Source organism: Sciurus vulgaris, assembly GCF_902686455.1.
Source record: "Sciurus vulgaris genome assembly, chromosome: 12".
NCBI lineage: Eukaryota > Metazoa > Chordata > Mammalia > Rodentia > Sciuridae > Sciurus > Sciurus vulgaris.
The window spans coordinates 1,796,953-1,814,215 of record NC_136473.1 but is presented as its reverse complement, the minus strand read 5'-3'; the positions used below and the strand labels follow the sequence as shown (position 1 = coordinate 1,814,215).

The 17,263-nt window shown below is 57.5% G+C and overlaps 1 protein-coding gene across 5 annotated transcripts in view; it reads left to right on the top strand.

Moving 5' to 3' along the window:
* PCNX2 (pecanex 2) overlaps nucleotides 1-5,149 on the top strand; it is a 193,919-nt gene extending 188,770 nt beyond the window's left edge. For all 5 annotated transcript variants that reach the window (XM_079107189.1, XM_079107187.1, XM_079107188.1 and 2 more), the window contains 2 exons: nucleotides 2,445-2,893; nucleotides 3,984-5,149. In XM_079107189.1, coding sequence (XP_078963315.1) covers nucleotides 2,445-2,893; nucleotides 3,984-4,154 — 620 coding nt within the window. In that variant the 3' untranslated portion in view covers nucleotides 4,155-5,149. The remainder of the gene's footprint in view (nucleotides 1-2,444; nucleotides 2,894-3,983) is intronic.
* Nucleotides 5,150-17,263: the final 12,114 nt, after the last annotated feature.

The following is a 17,263-nucleotide window of genomic DNA, read 5'->3' as shown; positions in this document are numbered from 1 at the left end:
CGCGAGGGTCCCATGCTGTGCACCCTCAGAACCTGGTGAAAGGCAGTGCAGGGCGCTGAGGTGGCAGAAACCGTGCAGGAGTCCTTTGCTTCAGAAAGCTGGGCAAACGGCAGGGAGCACGCAGTGTGCTAAGTGCCAGGCAAGGGGGCCCAGGCAAGGGAGCCCAGGCGAGGGGCCTGCCTCTGCGAGGGCGGGACAGGCTCGGCCAGGTGGCAGTGAGGGAGCAGTTCTGAAGGACTGAGTGCAGTTCCACCCTAGTGACCAAGGCTGGGGACCCAGCTGCCCATCCGTCCCTGCTTGGTTCCTACCATGCATCCCAATTTCGAGCCCTTGCCAGATGCCCAGGAACTGGGGGTCCTGCCTGAGTCCCCATCAGGACACCTCCCCAGGCCCCAGGCCGCGTTCCTGTGATCAAATGCCCAGCATTCTGCCCCCGGCCGCCCAGCCTCGCTGTGCCAGCCCCGATGAGGACCTGACTGGCAGCTACCCAGCTGGAGGAGCACAGGAGCAGCAGGTCTGGGACCTGCTCCCTGGAGCAGCCGGAACCACCCCAACCTCCATCCCACGGTGGACAGGAAGGCTCCTGCTCCTGCGGCTTAGGCTGTGCCCACTGCCTCTCTGAGGTCAACCAGAGACGGGGGACGAGGAACCTATGAGCATGACTCACATCACACTTCCCTAGAAGCATTCTGTGACGTCACAGTGCCTGGCAGTCAGTCAGATCACAAGGTCCTGGAAGCACAGACGGACGCAGGAGGTTTGCTTGCTTCTTGAAAAATTAAAATTAAAAAAAATAGCAGCAAAACCAAAAAGAACATCTGAAGCAATGGAAGGCAGGAGGGTCCTTGCCCTGTGCAGACACACAGCAGGGTGTTTGTCCCTTTGTCCCTGGCATTAGTGGGAAAGCCTCCTGCCAAGTGCAGGGGGTCTGCCCTTGTCTTGGTTAGATAAGTCTCAGCAGGAGCTGGGAAGGGTGGAGGGATGGGGAGCGAAGGGCACAGGCCACACCAGGCAAGAGGACCACCAGAACAGAGGCCTGGGACTGGGTACTGTGTGGGCCAGTCACCTGAAAGACCCCGGCCTCAGAGGGAACATAGGTGCCCAGCACGTGGTCCAAGCCACCTTCCCCTTTCAAGGCAACTGGCAATGCCCAAACTCTGCGTGCATTCCTGCATCACCATGATCCTCAAGAACCAAGGTGCTCATAGGTTCCTCGTCTCCCGTCTCTGGTTGACCTCAGAGAGGCAGTGGGCACAGCCTAAGCCACAGGAGCAGGAGCCTTCCTGTCCACCCTGGGACGGAGGATCAGCACAAGAACCAAGGCCTAGGCCAGAAACAACTTCAGACCTGCTCTCTGCAGCCAAGTCACCTGTCCGGGTGTCCTGCCTGGACTGAGGAGCTGCCAGGATGCAGGAAGGACCTTCAGTGCCGATACCAGGAAAGTCCTGGGCAAACCCAGCCGTGCTCCCACCTCCACCTTTGGCTGTCAGCATCTTCAGCCATCCTTGTCCTCAGGGCCTTGACTGGAGAAGGGAGCTGGCCAGTGTGCAGTGAGCTCCCAGGCCTCGTCCTGGCCCTGCAGGGGACTTCCCTGAGCTCCCGGCCCAGGCAGAGTGTGTGCCCACAGCACATGCAGGCACTGACTCCCCTGGCCACCGCTGTGGTGGGTAAGTGACCCAGGCCAGGATACAAAATAAACTAAGGACACTGTGCCTGGGAGAGGGGGGTTCCCCGCCCCTTCCCGCCAGCTGGCTTTCAGGGAACCTAACTAGCACAGTAGGACTTTCCTAGGAGCTCACTACTTTCCTTTGACGGCAAATGCCCTGTAAGGCTCCCGGCTAGAGATGTGCCCAGGCTGGAAGAGGAGCCTGTCCCCTCACCGCTCTGCTTCTGTAAACAGGCTTCCACCCGAAACCCTTGCACACAGTCACGTGGCCTTTCTGACACCTTGTCACCCCGTCTATGGTTTTAGACTAGAAAATTCACGTCACCAGAGAGCCTACAAACGTCGTGGGAACCTGGTGAGGGGCGCCCACAGCCTGGAGGGCAGAGCCCCTCTGGGCGGCCCGCATGAAGCAGTGGCTGCTCCCCTCTGCAGAGCCGCTGGCACTCCCCACCTGACTCCCAACCCCGCCACAGCCGTGACGGGGTCTCTGCCTCATGTTCAGCCTGCACACGCTTGTGCACACTTGGTGCAGTGCTGCGCTTCACTGCACAGCGTCTTCACCTCCTCTAACACTTGTCCTTTCTGTTTGGACCTTCAGACTCGGCCACCCGTTGTTCTGAAATGCCTCCCCATCGCTGCTGATGCCCGCGCCCTCCTGTGCGTGTCCCCTCATCTGCCTGTTGGGGTCCCTCTCCCCCTGGAGGGGTGCAGGCCCCACGGCACCTGGGCCTCCCACCCAGGCCCGGCACAGACCCACAGTGCTCTGCTCTCCCCGCAGGCAGGAGGAAGGGCCGCAGCCAGTCCATCCAGGCACACCCGGCCCTGAGCCAGAGGCCGTCCACCCTAAGCTCCTCTGGCCCCATCCTGGAGAGCCGGCAGGCCTTCCTGCAGACGTCCACGTCGGTCCATGAGCTGGCCCAGAGGCCCTCGGGCAGCCGGCTCTCCTTGCACACCTCAGACGCCTCCCTGCACTCGCAGCCGCCACCGGTCACCACCACAGGCCACCTGAGCGTGCGCGAGCGAGCAGAAGCGCTCATCCGATCCAGCCTGGGCTCCTCCACCAGCTCCACCCTCAGTTTCCTCTTCGGCAAGAGGAGCTTTTCCAGCGCTCTGGTCATTTCTGGGCTCTCTGCGGCCGAAGGGGGGAATACCAGTGACACACAGTCCTCCAGCAGCGTCAACATCCTGATGGGTCCCTCGGCCAGGGCCGCCGGCCAGGCCACACGGGTAAGGGCGGGCAGCCAGGGCAGGCTTCCAAGCCAGGGCGGGCCATCCGGGGCCTGAGCTGCGGTGCCACAACCTTCAGCAGGGCTCCCAGGGCGGCAGGTGGTCGGCCACAAGGCCGCGCCATGCTCTGGGCCATGGTAAATGGCAAGCCCCTGCACAGGCTCAGCGGAAGGTGTCCTGGGCCAAGAGCCCAGGGCAGGACGTGCCCACCCCAGCAGAAGCGCCTCATCCCAGCTGCTCTGGCCTCAGGGAGAGGAATGGGGCTCAGCCACCACAGTCCCCAGGGTAGGGCCACCTTTAAAGCTGTGGGCATGCTGCCCCTCTCAGTATTTCCACTCTAGAGAGTGAGTCTTAAGGACTCTGACCTGCCCAGAGTCCAGCTAGCTGACATCGAGTACCCGAGCTTCAGTGAGTCGCCGCCGTAGCGCGTGAAGGCTTCCCCTGCTCCTCAGGAGCCGCGCGGCCTCCTGCCTGTAGATCACCAGGGACCCGGGTTCCGGGGCGTGGGGGTGGGAGCACAGCTGAGCACCCCAGAGGCACCCTGGTCCTCCACGCTCCCCACCAGGGGACGCCCAGGCTGGGCCAGGCAGCCCCGCAGGAACCTCCAGCCCAGCAATGCCACGTCTCCCCTGGGGGCCATTCAGGCCTCCTGGAGCCCCAGGCCGCCCGGCCCAGGGACAGGCAGGGGGTTCAGGGGATTTCCTAGGCTGGGTGTCCACGGACAGAGGCCTCCTTCCCCGTTCTCCCTTCCTCGGTGAGAAGGCCTAAGGCCTGCCAGCCAGTCTGTGGGTGGTTTTCTGGGAGTCTGGCACATGCCCTTCCCCGTCTCCAGCAAGCGTCCAGAACCAAAGGCCTCTTGTGTCCCTGGGTCAACCTGCAACTGAGCATGAGGCGGTACCGCCCAGGGCCCACCTCCTTGCAGCATGGCAGGCCTCCTGGGAACGGCCCGGCCTTCGGCCTTAGGCCCTGTGAGACACACAGCTTCCCTGGCACATCGGCCTCAGGGCCTGCAGCCCACGGCGGGACGTGGGTGGGGACTGGGAGCCTGGCAGGGCCGTGCTGAGGTCCCTGCTTCTCCCCTCTCTGGAAGCACTTCTCGGAGCCCTGTGATCCCACGGATGCCGGTGAGCAGGGGCAGCTGTGTGACGGACGGCTGGCCGAGGCGGCAGAGAACCGGGGCCTGGTCTGCAGAAGAGCGAGCCAGGAGGACATGGGCCTGGACGACACGGCTTCCCAGCAGAGCGCCTCGGACGAGCAGTAGCCCAGCAGGATCCGCGGGAAAACCAGTGTCCACAGCCGGCCCCACCCCAAAGAGCCAGTGCTGCGACCCCAGGGTCCCCTCCAGGAAGCGCGAGCTGCTCAGCAAGGCCGGCTTCATCTCAGGTTCTTGTAAGCGACCTGTGTGACAGGGTGGGTGAGGGCAGCCTCCTCCCCAGCGCTGCGCAGGAGCAAGTGGAGCCCGTGGACAGCTAGCCCCTTCCTGCCCTGAGGGAGGGAAGGCCACTGCATGCCGAGCCCCTGGCACCTCACATGTCGGTTGTCACTGTTGAGGTGGTTGGAAGAGGTGGACCGCAGTGCCGGACACCACCAAACGGCCACGGCCACGGGCCCCGCGGCTGAATCAGCGCGGAGACTCCTTCCTTCGTAACACTCCTGCAGCTGGGGTGCAGACAGCGCGGCTCCCGTGGGCCCTGACTCTGCATGCAGCCGGGCCGGGTCGGGAGGCCAGGGTCCGGGGCTCCTCCACCTGCCCGCGCTCCGCGCTTCCCAGGCCCACGTACTTGTCTTCCACATTCACGCTGGGCCACCTGCCCACCACAAGCACACGCGCACAGCCTTTGTTTTGGGAATTAAAGCATTTACAGTTATTGCTGCGTCTGGTGCTTGAGTTTTGCTGCCATTTCTAAATTGTGTCCCTCACGCTGAGAAGTACAGCTCCGATCTGCCCCGTGTTGAGGCTCCCGTCTGGGGAACGCCTCTCGGACCCGACACCAGCGCCTCGCTGCCCACAAACCTGCTTGTGCCTCAGCCCTGGGCTCCCTTCCCATCTGCCCGTCAGCACACAGGGCCAGTCCTCCTGGACGTGGCCCCTGCCAAGGCAGCAGGGAAGGAGGGGCAAGGCGTCCTGCCATCGCCAGCGCCCTGGGACTTGGGGTGGGGTCTGGGTGAGCAACTGAACTTGCGACCTTACGGGGAGCCTCTCCCTGTCGGCCAGTTTTAAAGGTTCGTCCCCTCCTCCCAAACCACCAGTTCAGAGCTAAGAGGGGTCCATCTGTAAGCCCGGCGTGGAGGGGCCGGCCAGGGCTGCCAGGAGAGGAGCACAGGCAGCAAGCCTTCCCCAACCCACTCTGCATCCCACCAGCCTCTCGCCCAGCAGAAATTTTTCGCTCGAGCAGAAATTTTTCGCTCGAGCAGAAATTCTTCACACGGCGTCTGCTGTGTGCGCCCCCAAGGGCATTTCTCCTTAGCCAGGACCCAGTCCGGCTGCTGGACTGCTGGTGCCCCCCTCGGGCCCCTGGCTGGTGACAGGGATTGTACGGCATCTCCCACGCGCCCCTGAGCATTCTCTGACATGGCCACACAGGAATCACGGCAGGGCCTGCCACAGCGTCACACCTACCAGTTACGAGAGGCTTGGGGCACGGCACACTAAACCTCAGAAGGCCTGACGGAGGCGCGCAGGGCGTGCTGGATCCGCCTCGCGTCCGGTCCCGGTGCCCACGGCCAGGCCACGGAGCCAGCTCCACACTCAGGCAGAGCAACACCCCTGCCCCCACAAGCACGAACCCCAAACTAGCCAGTCCATCGGTTCTGAAGTAGGTTTCATCAAGTTCCTGATTTAAGACAAAAGCAGAGTTCAGTCAGCAGTCACCCTGAAGCACAGACCTCTGAGGGACAAGCACAGAGGGACACGTTCCCACTCAGGAGCCCGGGGAGCCCCGTGCACACGCCCCTGCGGCCCAGAGCCCTGGAAAGGCTGCGTGTGGGGTCCTGCTCCAGCAGGCAGGCGGCTGCCCAGGAGGACACAGCAGGGACATCTGCCTGCCCCCTCCCTCCACCACACTCTCCTGGGGTTGGTGGGGCCCCTGCAGGGCTGGATGCCCTCACAGGCATCCAGGTTTTGGTGACTTTAGGTTCCCAGGCTTGGTGGTGGCCATCCTGGCCCACTGAAGGCCAAAACCCACACTGTCAGTGCTCCTCATCCTGGTGACTGCGGCTGCAGTCAGCCAGCCTGGTGGACACCCTGACGCAGCACCGGGCCACCAGGGCAGGGTCATTGGAGACAGCCCCTCCTCCCCCTGGGCAGGAGGCCCTTTGTGGGGGAGCGTCCCCAGGCCGGCAGGCCTCCTGCTGCGGCTCCTCAAGCACACATGTCCAGGTGAAGCTTGAAAGCTGCCGGGGAAGAGCGCGGCCAACGTGGGGCCTGCCCGGGCTGCAGGCCCGGTCGTGCTCAGGCCTGGGCTTCAGCACTGCCCAGCACCCCGCCCAGACACCTGTCTGCACGGGCACAGACCTGTCAGTCACAGAGCAGGGACGCGCTGCCTTTATGCCAGTGATTCTGTAGCTGACGCTAGTTGCTAAGAAGCCCGAAAACTCACAGATCGTCACCCAAAGTGGCCTACAAACACGGAGCTGTCACTCCAGTGCCATCGTCTTTGAATCCCAGGGTGCCAGGCTCTCCTACCTCCCTCTCTGCGGCACCCTGCTGGGGGCTGACCCTGGACTTCTGCAGCCTTCCTCCCGACTGCGCAGCCCAGTGCTGAGGGCAGTTTCCCCTGCAGTCTCACCACCTGCTTTGAGGACAGCCATTGCCTTTTCCTGGAAAGAAAAAGCCTTGCCGCCCTTCAGCCTGAGTGGCAGGAGGCAGGACACTCCAGAGGCCACCCGCACCAGGACTCGTGCGTTTGAAACACCACGTTTGCTTTAATTTTATTAAGCAACTAACAAAGACATACACAAGAGGTGGGGAGGAACCCCAATGGCTTTCTGGGGCATAACAATTCAGTGCTGGAGACAGAAGCCCGGAGGGGGGTTTAATTTCCATGACACGCAAAATCAACTGGCAGTGAACTTGCTCTCCACCAGCAACACAAGGACAAACTTCAAGGGGGACAAATTCCAGGGACTGAGCGCCTCTGCTCAGGTCCTGCTTTACCCCAGCCACAGGACTGAAGAGGAAATGAAGAGAAAGCCCTGAGCACGAGCAGGCCGTGAGGGCTGCCGGTCGACACAGGCCGCCCGCACCTGCCAAGCGTTCACGGAAGCAGCTGTCAGCCTCCCGGCGCAGGGTCCAGGCGCAGGGTCCAGACGCACGGAGGCAGGGCTCGAGGCTGCGCTCCACTGGGCACCCCCAAAGGGCAGCACCGCAGGCGCCCGCCGGCCTCACTTCCTGCAGCCCTGCACCCAGGCCACGACGTCCGGTAGAAGGCGGTTTCTGTTCTCCTTGGTGACCTGTGGGAGGAGTGGGGTGCAGGCCTCAGACCTCCCTCCTTTCCTTCCCCCTGAGCCCGCCCTCTCCCTGGTGCCTCTGCCCCTTGTGTTCTGCCTGACTGGTGGTGAGGGGAGAACTGAGCACAGGGCGGGGACGCCGGGATCGCTTCCCATGCGTGCTTGTCGGACGTCCTTGTGTTGTAAGGGCACTGCCGATGGAGAGCACGCTGGGGTCAGGAGGCCAAGTTACGGTCTGCACCTTGTCACCCTCGCTTCTCTGGCTCAGCCCCCTCCTCCTCCAGGTGAGCCAAGGCCCCTGGCAGCACTCGGGCCCTGGGTTCAATCCCCAGCACCGCGCACATTCAGAGTTTGCAATCCTCACCGCTACCTAATACCAGAACATTCTCACCACAAACAGAAGCCCCTTCCAGTTACCCCCTTCCGCCCTCCTCGGCCTCTGGCGACCACCTACATCTGCTCTCTCAGTAACGCTGCCTGTCCTGGATATTCTCTGCAAGTGGAGTCACAGGTATGCCATCTGTGCCTGGCTTCTTTCACCTGGCATGAGGTGACACTCGTTCACACGCGGTACAGGGAAGCCATCGGTACTTCAGTCCTCTGTGTTTCCAATAACACCCACTGTATGAAGGTACCACGTTTTTTTTATCCCTTCGCAGAATCGGGGTGACTCCCACGTTCTGGCCGTAATGCTGCTGTGATCGTTCATTGAAGGTTTTTGTGAATGTGTTTTCCGTTCTTCTGGGTAAATATTTTGGGGTAGAATTGCTGGTTTTCAGAGTGACTCAAATTTAATTTTTGAGGAACCGCGACCGTTTTCTAGTTTTGGCACCACTGAGGTCCCACCAGCAGGCGTGAGTGCCCCAACACCCGCCATCTTCCATTTCTTTCTTTCAGTCCTACTGCAGGCAGCCCAGGGATTGTGCCTTCCCTGCCACCCGACACTGCGTGGCCTTTCTTGGGCTTACCTGTCACCTGTATAGCTTCTGTGGAGAAATACCCATTCAGAGTCTCTGTCTATTTTTATGGGTTTATTTTTACTTTATTGTTGAGCTCATTAGGTCGTCTTTGTGTTCAAGGATTTGGGCTCATCTGATACATCATTTGCCAGCATCTTCTCCCCTCTGTGTGCTCCTTCCTACTCTTGCTGGGTCCTTCGAAGCACAAAGGTTCAGGGTTTTGGTGTGGTCCGACTTATCTATTCTTTCCTTTGCTGTCTGAGTTCTGGGTGTTCTTTCATAGCAGGCTTTGCCCAATTGCAGTGCACAAAGACTTACTCCTATATTTTCTGCTAAGAGTTCTATAGATTTACCTCTTATATTTAAATCTATAAACCATTTTGAGTTAATTTTGTGCACAGTGTGAAGTAAGGGTCCAACTTTGTTCTTTTGCATGTGGATATCGTTTTCCAGCTGCATTTGTGGAAAACACTGCTCTTTCCCTATTACGCTGCCCAGGCTCCCTCATGGAAAATCAAGTGGTCATAGACACAAGAGTCTATTCTTGAACTTCCCACTCTCTTCCAACAGTTTACATGTGTACCCTGATGCCAGTACTAAAGTACCGTGGAGTAAATTTTAAAATCAGAAAGTGTGACTACTCCAACACTGTTTGTTTTGCAGATTATTCTGGCTGGGCCCCTTGTATTTTCATGTGAATTTCAGGATTTACTTCTCAATTTCTGCAAAAAGAACCTATCACCATTGACTTCTGATCTTGCAGTATCCAGCAGTTGGTGGATGAGCCCTGGCCAAGCCTTTGCATCCACAGAACAGAGGTGCAGGGAACCGGGGACAGTACTGAATTCCCACTTAGAAGAAAACAGTTTATGTCCTGTTTGTCTAAAATACACGTAGCAAGACAAGCAGGAGGTCTAAAAACTTCCAAATAGAGAGAAGCTGGGACCTAGCATCTAGTACGCTTATGATCCTACAACCCAAAAGTGAGAACTGAAAGAATAAAAATGGCTTTGTGGAAGAAGCAAGTTTAAAGGGCTCTGAATTCTGATTATTAAAGTAGCTTTTGGTTATATTAACATTTTTATAAAACAGAAAAATCAAATAACATCTAAACATCCGAGCTTTTGTGGCCAGATCACATGACCAGTCCGCAGGAATGAAGCAGAGGAGTGGGGGATTGGCCAACACTCTGAAGAGTCGGCATCCCACTGACAAGCCAGTGCCCCCGCTGCAGGCATGGGTGGATCCTGCCCCGCCTCTCGCGCTGCGGAGGGGCGAGTCTGCGCATGAGCACCCCACACACACGCTCCCAGCCTGCTGGTCTGCTCAGGCTGGTTAATGAGAAAACTAGGAAAAGTACACACACCCCTTTCCAGTAATCTCGGCCCACAAAGGCTTTCTCCTTTTGCCTCCAAGGCATCAACATGGCTGTTACATATTTTTTCACAATTAGCTTCCATGAGCCAAATACCGAGATAAGTTCAAAACAAAAACAGTTCTCGGTGTTATATTTAGAGAGCCACAGGCTTTAGAAGCCATGAAAAAAAATGTGGCCAACGTGCTGAAAGAGCAATATAACCTCAGGAAGGCCACGGTCAGTACCCAAGCCATGGCAGTTCCCAGCTTCCAAGACTCTCCTGCAGTCTGGAAGGTCTCCAGTCAGAACCAGTAGGACCAGGAGCTGCCGCAGTGCCCAGCAGGTCAGGGAAGCACCTGGAGGACCAAGATGGGACGACGGCTGACAGCGGCAGCTCAGCTTCTGCTGGAGCCAGGGGGAGGACAGCAGGGGGCAGAGGCAGGAGCATTCGGGGGCAGGCAGCATCGCAGCCTGGAGGCCAGACAGCACCCCTGCTGCGGCCAGGGATGCGAGGCACCAGGCTAGGTGCCAGGCTCGCCACACCACGAGCTCCCACGGCAGAGGATGTGACGTGGCTCAGAACCTCGCCAATGCTCTGACGTGACTCGAAGGCAGAAGACCATGCCGGTGACTTCCCTCTCAGAAACCAACAGCACGCATGGCAAAGTCCCTCCGAGCTCCACGGCAAGCCACAGGAGACAAGCTCTCGCCCAGCTCCACTCCCTGCTCCTCCTCCCACCTCAGGCCTGTGCTCAAGCGGCATGTGGAGGGGCCTCCTCCCACCTCCAGAGGCCTGTCCACCCTGCATGACCTTCCCTTCTGCCCAGCCCGGCTGGACGCATCCCATGAACGCTTGCTTGGCGGGTCCCCTCCACGCAGCAGGGGCACCTGCCTCACCTGTCAAACACGACCTCAGGAGCTTGAGACACTGCCCCAGCGTGCAGCTTGACCTCTGCACGGCGCTCTCTCCCCGTGCTCCTGAGGGCTCTCTACCTGGACGGAGTCCCCTGGGTGCCGGCTGCTGCTCCAACCCTGGGGCCCCAGCCGAAGGGCATCTCCGCCCGCACGTCGGTGTGTCGAGAGGCAGGCGCAGCTTCTCCCAGGCTGCTCTGGGACTCGCGTCAGTGCCCTCAGGTCTGGTTCTGAGGTTCTCGGCACGGATTTCTTCGGTTCACCCAGCTGCGGTTCACGCGGGCTTTTGGAATCTGTAGGTTTATGTCTTTACAAACACGGGAGATCTGGGCTCCTGTTTCCACCCGTCCCCAGGGCTGCTGACGTTTTCATTCTGCCTGCTGCTCTATCTTCGAGTCTACTAGTCCTTTCTTCTGTCATCCTCAGAAGGTGGGCAGATTAACGTTTTAATTTGGTCACTGTACTTCACAGTTGTAAAATTTTCCTATGATTCTTCTATTGTCTCTATTTTTGCTAAAACTTTCACTCTGAGACTTTAAGTTCTTCGTTTGCTTCCAGGACCTGTGATGGTCACTGAGGCGACACAGGACGCTGGGCCCAGTCCCGTCCCGACTCCAGCACCGTGGCTAGAAGCCCATATCTGCCGGCCGCCTCTTCATTCCAGCTGCAGCACGCCGGGCCCTCAGGATAAGTGACCTGCGGCCGAGTCTGTCATCCACCAACTGCTCGCCTGGCACAACGAGACCACGAGCGGATGGCACTGGCTGGATGGCACGCCCCCCACCCTGGAGCTCACTCAGCCAGACAGGGCTGGCAGCTCCACCAGGGGCCTGGAGCCGGCTGCCTTCTCTCGCCTGTTCCTTCAGGAGCTGTGGACCCCCCTCCCTGGCCCTGCCTGCCTCTCGGTCAGGTCTCCTTGCAGGTGCCCGCTCCAGGATGCTGCGGGCAGAGGCCGCTCTCAGACAGATCCAGACATCCGCTGCCTCTGGGATCAGAGGACCCAGTCTGCTGGTAAGGACATGAGGGTCCTCGCTTTCAAGCCAGGACCACAAGGGTCACACCCACGACGCCAGGGTGGCTGGAGGAGAGTGGGGCATGCGGCCCCCTCTCCGAGCTCTCTCAGAGCTGATGGCTTCTGTGCCCCACTAGGAACAACAACTGCCCTGCTGGAGGACAGTCTCCCCTCTGGAGGGGGCATGGCTCTCAGTTCCCCTGACCCTCCCTTGACTTTCGGGTCCCTGGTGCTAACACCACCAAGCCCAGCCTTCCAGCATGGACGCGCCATCTCCTGCTCCTCCAGCACCACTGCCTCCACGTACACAGACACCGTCATCACCAACCTCTACCTCGGAGGCACTGTGCAGAGGGGCAGGCGGTGGCACTTGGCTCTGAGGCCCATGACATGAGGACTCAGCCTTCACACCTTTCCAGCCTCACTCAGACATCGCCTCCTGGGACAGACCTCCCCTGAGCTCTGCCCACCACCAGGCCACCCGGTCATGCTGCCAGGCCTCTTCCCAGCCCTCAGCAGCAGCTGGAACCGCCTCCTGCATCTGCCTGCACATGTGGCACTCGGCTCCTGCACACATGGCACTCGGCTCCTGCACTTGGTCCCATGCTCCTGGGGAACGGACCCACCAAGACAAGAACAGTGCCCTGCACACAGTAGGTGCTCAGTCAGCACCAGCCAAGGGAGTGTGCCCGGAAGGAGGTGCATGCACCTCCCAGGTCTGGCGGTCCAACCCCAACGCGGTCCTTCACTGCCCCACACAGGATGCACTGGTGGCAACACCCCAGCAGGGCCAACGGGCCAGGGGACCTGGTGACCAGTGAGGCAGGCGCTCGCTCTGCTCCAACCGCTGAGGCCCCGCACCCTCCACTCACCACCTGCCCCCGAGAAGCTTTTTACCTGGGGTGGGGGCAGCATGAGTGGAGCTCACCAAGGGTACTCATGGGCACCAGAGAAGACGCAGGGGCACAGGAGGGACCGAGGAGGGCAGTGGGCTGGGACACCCGGGGGCTCCTGAGGTTCATCAGTGCGCGGAGGATGGTGTCTTTCTAAACCCCTAAGACCAGACTCGGGGACGCTGCAGCACAGGGGCACGTGGGGCGGAGGCAGCGAGGCCGGGCGCCTGCAGGTAGGGTGCACTCACACTGAACACCTTGAATCCTGGGGGGCTGCCGCAGGGTGCGGCAGACATGGACAGGAGGTGGTGACGTGGTGCTGTCATGCCCTGCACTGCGCCCCAGGTTCACAAGGGGAGCACGAACCTCGCCGTGGCTGTGCCTGGACAGGACCCAGGGAGGTGCTCATCGATCGACAGGAGCACCCAGGAGCCTGCCCCTGTGCTCCGCCGGTTTGCCTCGGCTTTTTCTGTATCTTTTTAACTGCTTTCATAACTCGTTTGTTCTACCAGCTGCTTACAATTCTTTTTAGTTAACTCATAACTAATTTGGGGCTGTTTGTGTAAATGACGACGATTCCTCTGAAGTAGCAAAAAAATACACCTTAGCAAAGTATTTAAAATGCTTCTTCCGCAAGGAGAAACAAGTATTGTATTTCTTTTTCTAGAAGGATTGGAAGAAATGTCCCCCGCCTCACCCTGAAGTTTTACTGTTCCTGAGTGTTTTTCTTTGTTCTTTTGATTTCCTGATTTTCCCTGCGGAAAACTGGATGGCCTATTTTTGGATGTTTTGTTTCCAGTAGCACATTTGTCCTTAGGAAAGCGTTGGCTGTGTCTTTGATTCTAATTTAGACTTCTAATTATATTTGATTCCAGATGATATCTGATTGACTCCTAAAACTTCATTACCTACAAATCACTAACTTAATGAATTTGTACTAAGTTGGAAGAATTAGAGATAATTTGGAATTTTTTACTTTCTTAATTTTATTAATTCAACTAATGAATACAATGCTGGGTGCTTGAGTGAATAAAAGAAATGACGTGTGGCTGTTCTATGTGGCTGCTTCTCTGAAACCCGTAAGTACCTTATAGAAATTTACCATGTATCCACAAACTGAAGTATCTGAGGTTTCCCACTAAACAGTGCTATTAGGTTTTCATATTTAAATGATAGTCAATGCAAAAAACATTTGAATTGGCACTCACTGGAACTTGAAGTAAACCGCGTATTTAGCATACTGAAAAGCCACTCTGGGAAATTTAAATATGAAAAGTGAACATATTTGCAAAAGTAGAGAGTTGCAGGCACCCACAGGGAACTTCAGAGCTTATAACTGAATTGTTTCTTTAAGTTCCTGGTTCTTTTGCACCATCTTCTGATACTCAGAAACTGAGTTTCTGATCTGGGCAACTAGTTTTGTGCAACTATTTAGTTTGGCATTTCTATAATTGAAATGAGGTCAGGATCCATAATTTCATGTGAATACTAGCATTAATAACAACCTTTCCAGGATCATGGTCTTTTAAAAGCCAAATATAATCCCATCCTGTTTTCCACACACTAGGGAAAAGAATAATAGATTACAGTTGCAAGAATGTCTGCTGCTCCCCTCCCTGCTTCCCAGTCCTCTTCCCCTGGAATATTATTTTCCAAGGGCTGTGGATTACAGTCCTTAGAGGGCAGAGTCGGTCCCCTTGCCAGAAGCTGCAGGTGCAACAACAGGTTTCCGTCTGGAATGACCAGAGAGCCAAAGCAGACAGGACTTTTTAGCTTCCTTATAGAATATTTTCTCTCTCCCTCTCTCTAAGTAAAACTGCAGGTAAGTTTTTCATCATAGCAGCTTAACAGAAAATTCCCCAACGACAGGAGATGGTCTGGCAGAGTGCTGACTAGGAGTCCAGGATGTGAGTCCCCCTGGCCCAGGGACTAGTGCTCAGGAGCCCACACTGCACATAGCGACGCTTTGGTCCTCATGCTCCACAGAGATGACCTGAAAGCCAGCCCCGTGCAGGCTGGGAGAGGGTCACTATAATACAATATAAGGCCCCGCCCTTTACGCTGCAGTCATTTCCCGCCTCCCAACTTGCAACCTAGCTTGTCAGTCTGTGAACATCCTAGCTAGCTATTGGTTCATCAGTCAGCCTGCAAGTATCCTTCTCGGTCATTGGTCCCCTGTCAGCCCGCGGAATTCGATTACTTACAGTGGCTCCCCCGCCATCTTCTCTCTTGCTTTCATGCTCTCTGCTCCTGACTTTCACTCTCCCTCTTGAGCGTGCTCTCTTCTCTTTCATTTCCTCTCTTACCCTGCAGGGAGACCCTCTGCTGTTGCCTAATAAACTCTCTTATGTGAGTTCCCCCGTCCGGAGTGGTTCTGGGTTCTTCCAGTCATAGTCTCTGAGAAAGTGGGGATGGGAAAGCGGCCGTAGCTGATGATCAGCGGTCCTGCAGGGGCAAGGCCGTAGCCTGAGGACATGGCACGAAGTCAGGGGTGCTCTTAAATGTTAATTCAGTGAATTAAACAGGGAGAAAAAATTTAGAAATTCAACAAATCGACTTCCAGTTTTCGAGATTCAGAAGGATCACACTGTTATTGTTTTCTAAAAGTGTGCTTGCACAAAATCTAGTAGACACCATTTCCAAACTGCTTTGCACTTTTCTGGTGGAGTTTCTGGTGGCAACTCCTCTTTTCCTAAGTCCAGTTGTGGTGCCCAGTGAGCACATTAGCTTTTATCTATCCATACCAGCTTCTGTTGTCTTCCAGGAAGGCTGTGGACCTCAGACTGAGGGATCAGAGTAGATCCTGAGCAACTGGCAGTGGGGAGTCAAGACCCTCACGGAATGAGTGCCTGGGTGGCCCGCTCCCCATCTGCTACGGTCAGCATCAGGGAGTCAAAGTAAAGGGAGACAAGTTGAGACCCAGTTGGGCGATTGGTTGAACTGCAAATCCAACCAAAGTGCTCCTCTCCAGTTTTTAGCAAGTAGACCCCACACCAACCAGCGCATTTGGGTGTGTGCCTGAGGGAGGTAGCACCCTAAACCAGGAGCTTCACCTTATTTTCCACCCCTGGCACTTGCAGCCACCAAATATCCCATGGCTAGAGTAGGTCAGTGTGGCCTTTGTGGCCAGCAGTGGGCATGCATACTAACGAGAGGCATCAGAGGATCCTCCCAGGCCTCCCAAAGAGTCCACCCCCACTCCAGGGGGTCTTGGTCTAGAGGACTACCACTAAATCACATGAGGCAGGAGGGAAGGAATGCTAGTGTCTGGAGAAGAAAACAGTGACTCTCAGACGAAAGAGAGATGCCAGCCACTCAGAATTGACCGACGTATGAATCCCTTATACAGGAAGAGTAGGGGGGTCTGATGTCGCCTAAATTTAATGCCATGTGTTAGCAAAATATATAAAACATAAGCCTGGTATATAATCACAAAGCTCGACCATTTACTAATTAAGTCAAAGAGCCTCCAGGAAACAAATCCGCAGCGCCAGTCTCACGTGCGGCTGATGCCACCTGATGGGTCTGCCCATCACCATCAGCGCTGGGGATGGCACCGGGGCTGCGAAGCTGCTCATCTGAAGTCGGCTTGCCACCACTGCCCGAGAGCGCGTAGCCTGCCACCACGTCTTTCTAGTCAGACTCCTGCGAAGCTCTAGTCAGGCTCCGGGCTGCCGTGCCATCTGCACCCCTCCTCTGCCAGTGCGAGGGACATCAGTTCATTCCTTTCTTGCTGACATCACTCTGTCTTTCGGATGATGGTCCTTCCCGAGCTTCTGTGGGGTGAGGAGCAGCCAGAGAGAGGACCCCACCCAGCAAAGGTGTCCTCACGCCGACTGGACGTGGCGCTTCTCAGTTCACATTCCCTCCAGCCAGGCAGATGGCAAGTGCCCAGGGGGTCCAGTGGAGCCCCTCCTGTGGTGCTATAGTTCGGATCTGGAGCGTCCTTCAGAGGCCCGGTGTGGAAGGCTAGTTCCCAGGTGAGGCCCCTTGGGAGGTGGTGGCACCTTCAGGATCTGGGGCCTAGTGGGCAGTCTCGGGGTCACTGGTGGCAGGATGGTGTGAAGAGCACAGTGTGGCCCCAGCCCTCTCCTCTTGGTCTTTCTCCCTTTTGCTTCCTGGTCCTGGGGTGAGAGATGTCGCTGTACGGTGCATCCAGCCATGACGTGCTGCCTCAACGCAGCCGAAAGCAACGGAGCCAACCAGGCCTGGATCGCAACTCCTGGACTGAGAGCCAGGGCAAACCTTCCCCCACAAGTTGATTGCCTCCACTATCGTATGTGGTGGCCAGCGAGGGTGCTGAAAGCGGAACTTTCCTGAAGGGTGTGTTAGCGTGGCTGGGGAAGGACGCCAGCGGGCTTTCCGTGTGAGCTCCTCTCTGGGACTTCAAGTCAAAGAGCCTCGGGTTCGCACCTGGCTTCAGCTAGTGGCCTTAGGCCTGACTTCCCGCCCTCTCATGTCTGTCTGGAAGCCAGCTGTGCAGCTGTGCGTGAGGTCTGCACAAGAGTGGGCAGGCATGAATGGCAGGGCCCAGAGGCCCGTTAGCACTGTCCATTGCCAAGCAGCGAGCTTCCGCTCACGTGGCCCCTGCAAACACATGCGGCATGGGGCGGAGTCTGCCTGGGGGACACCTCCTGCAGCCAGAGGCCTGCTGCTAACTCAGGCATGCTTCTCAGTGGGGGGACTGGAGTCTGGGAAGGTGAGTGCAGAGGCCTTGAAAGGGTCTCTCCAGTTGGCCACGTTGGACCTTTGCAGGACATGGGGCTTGCAGGTCCGTGTCCATGCCTC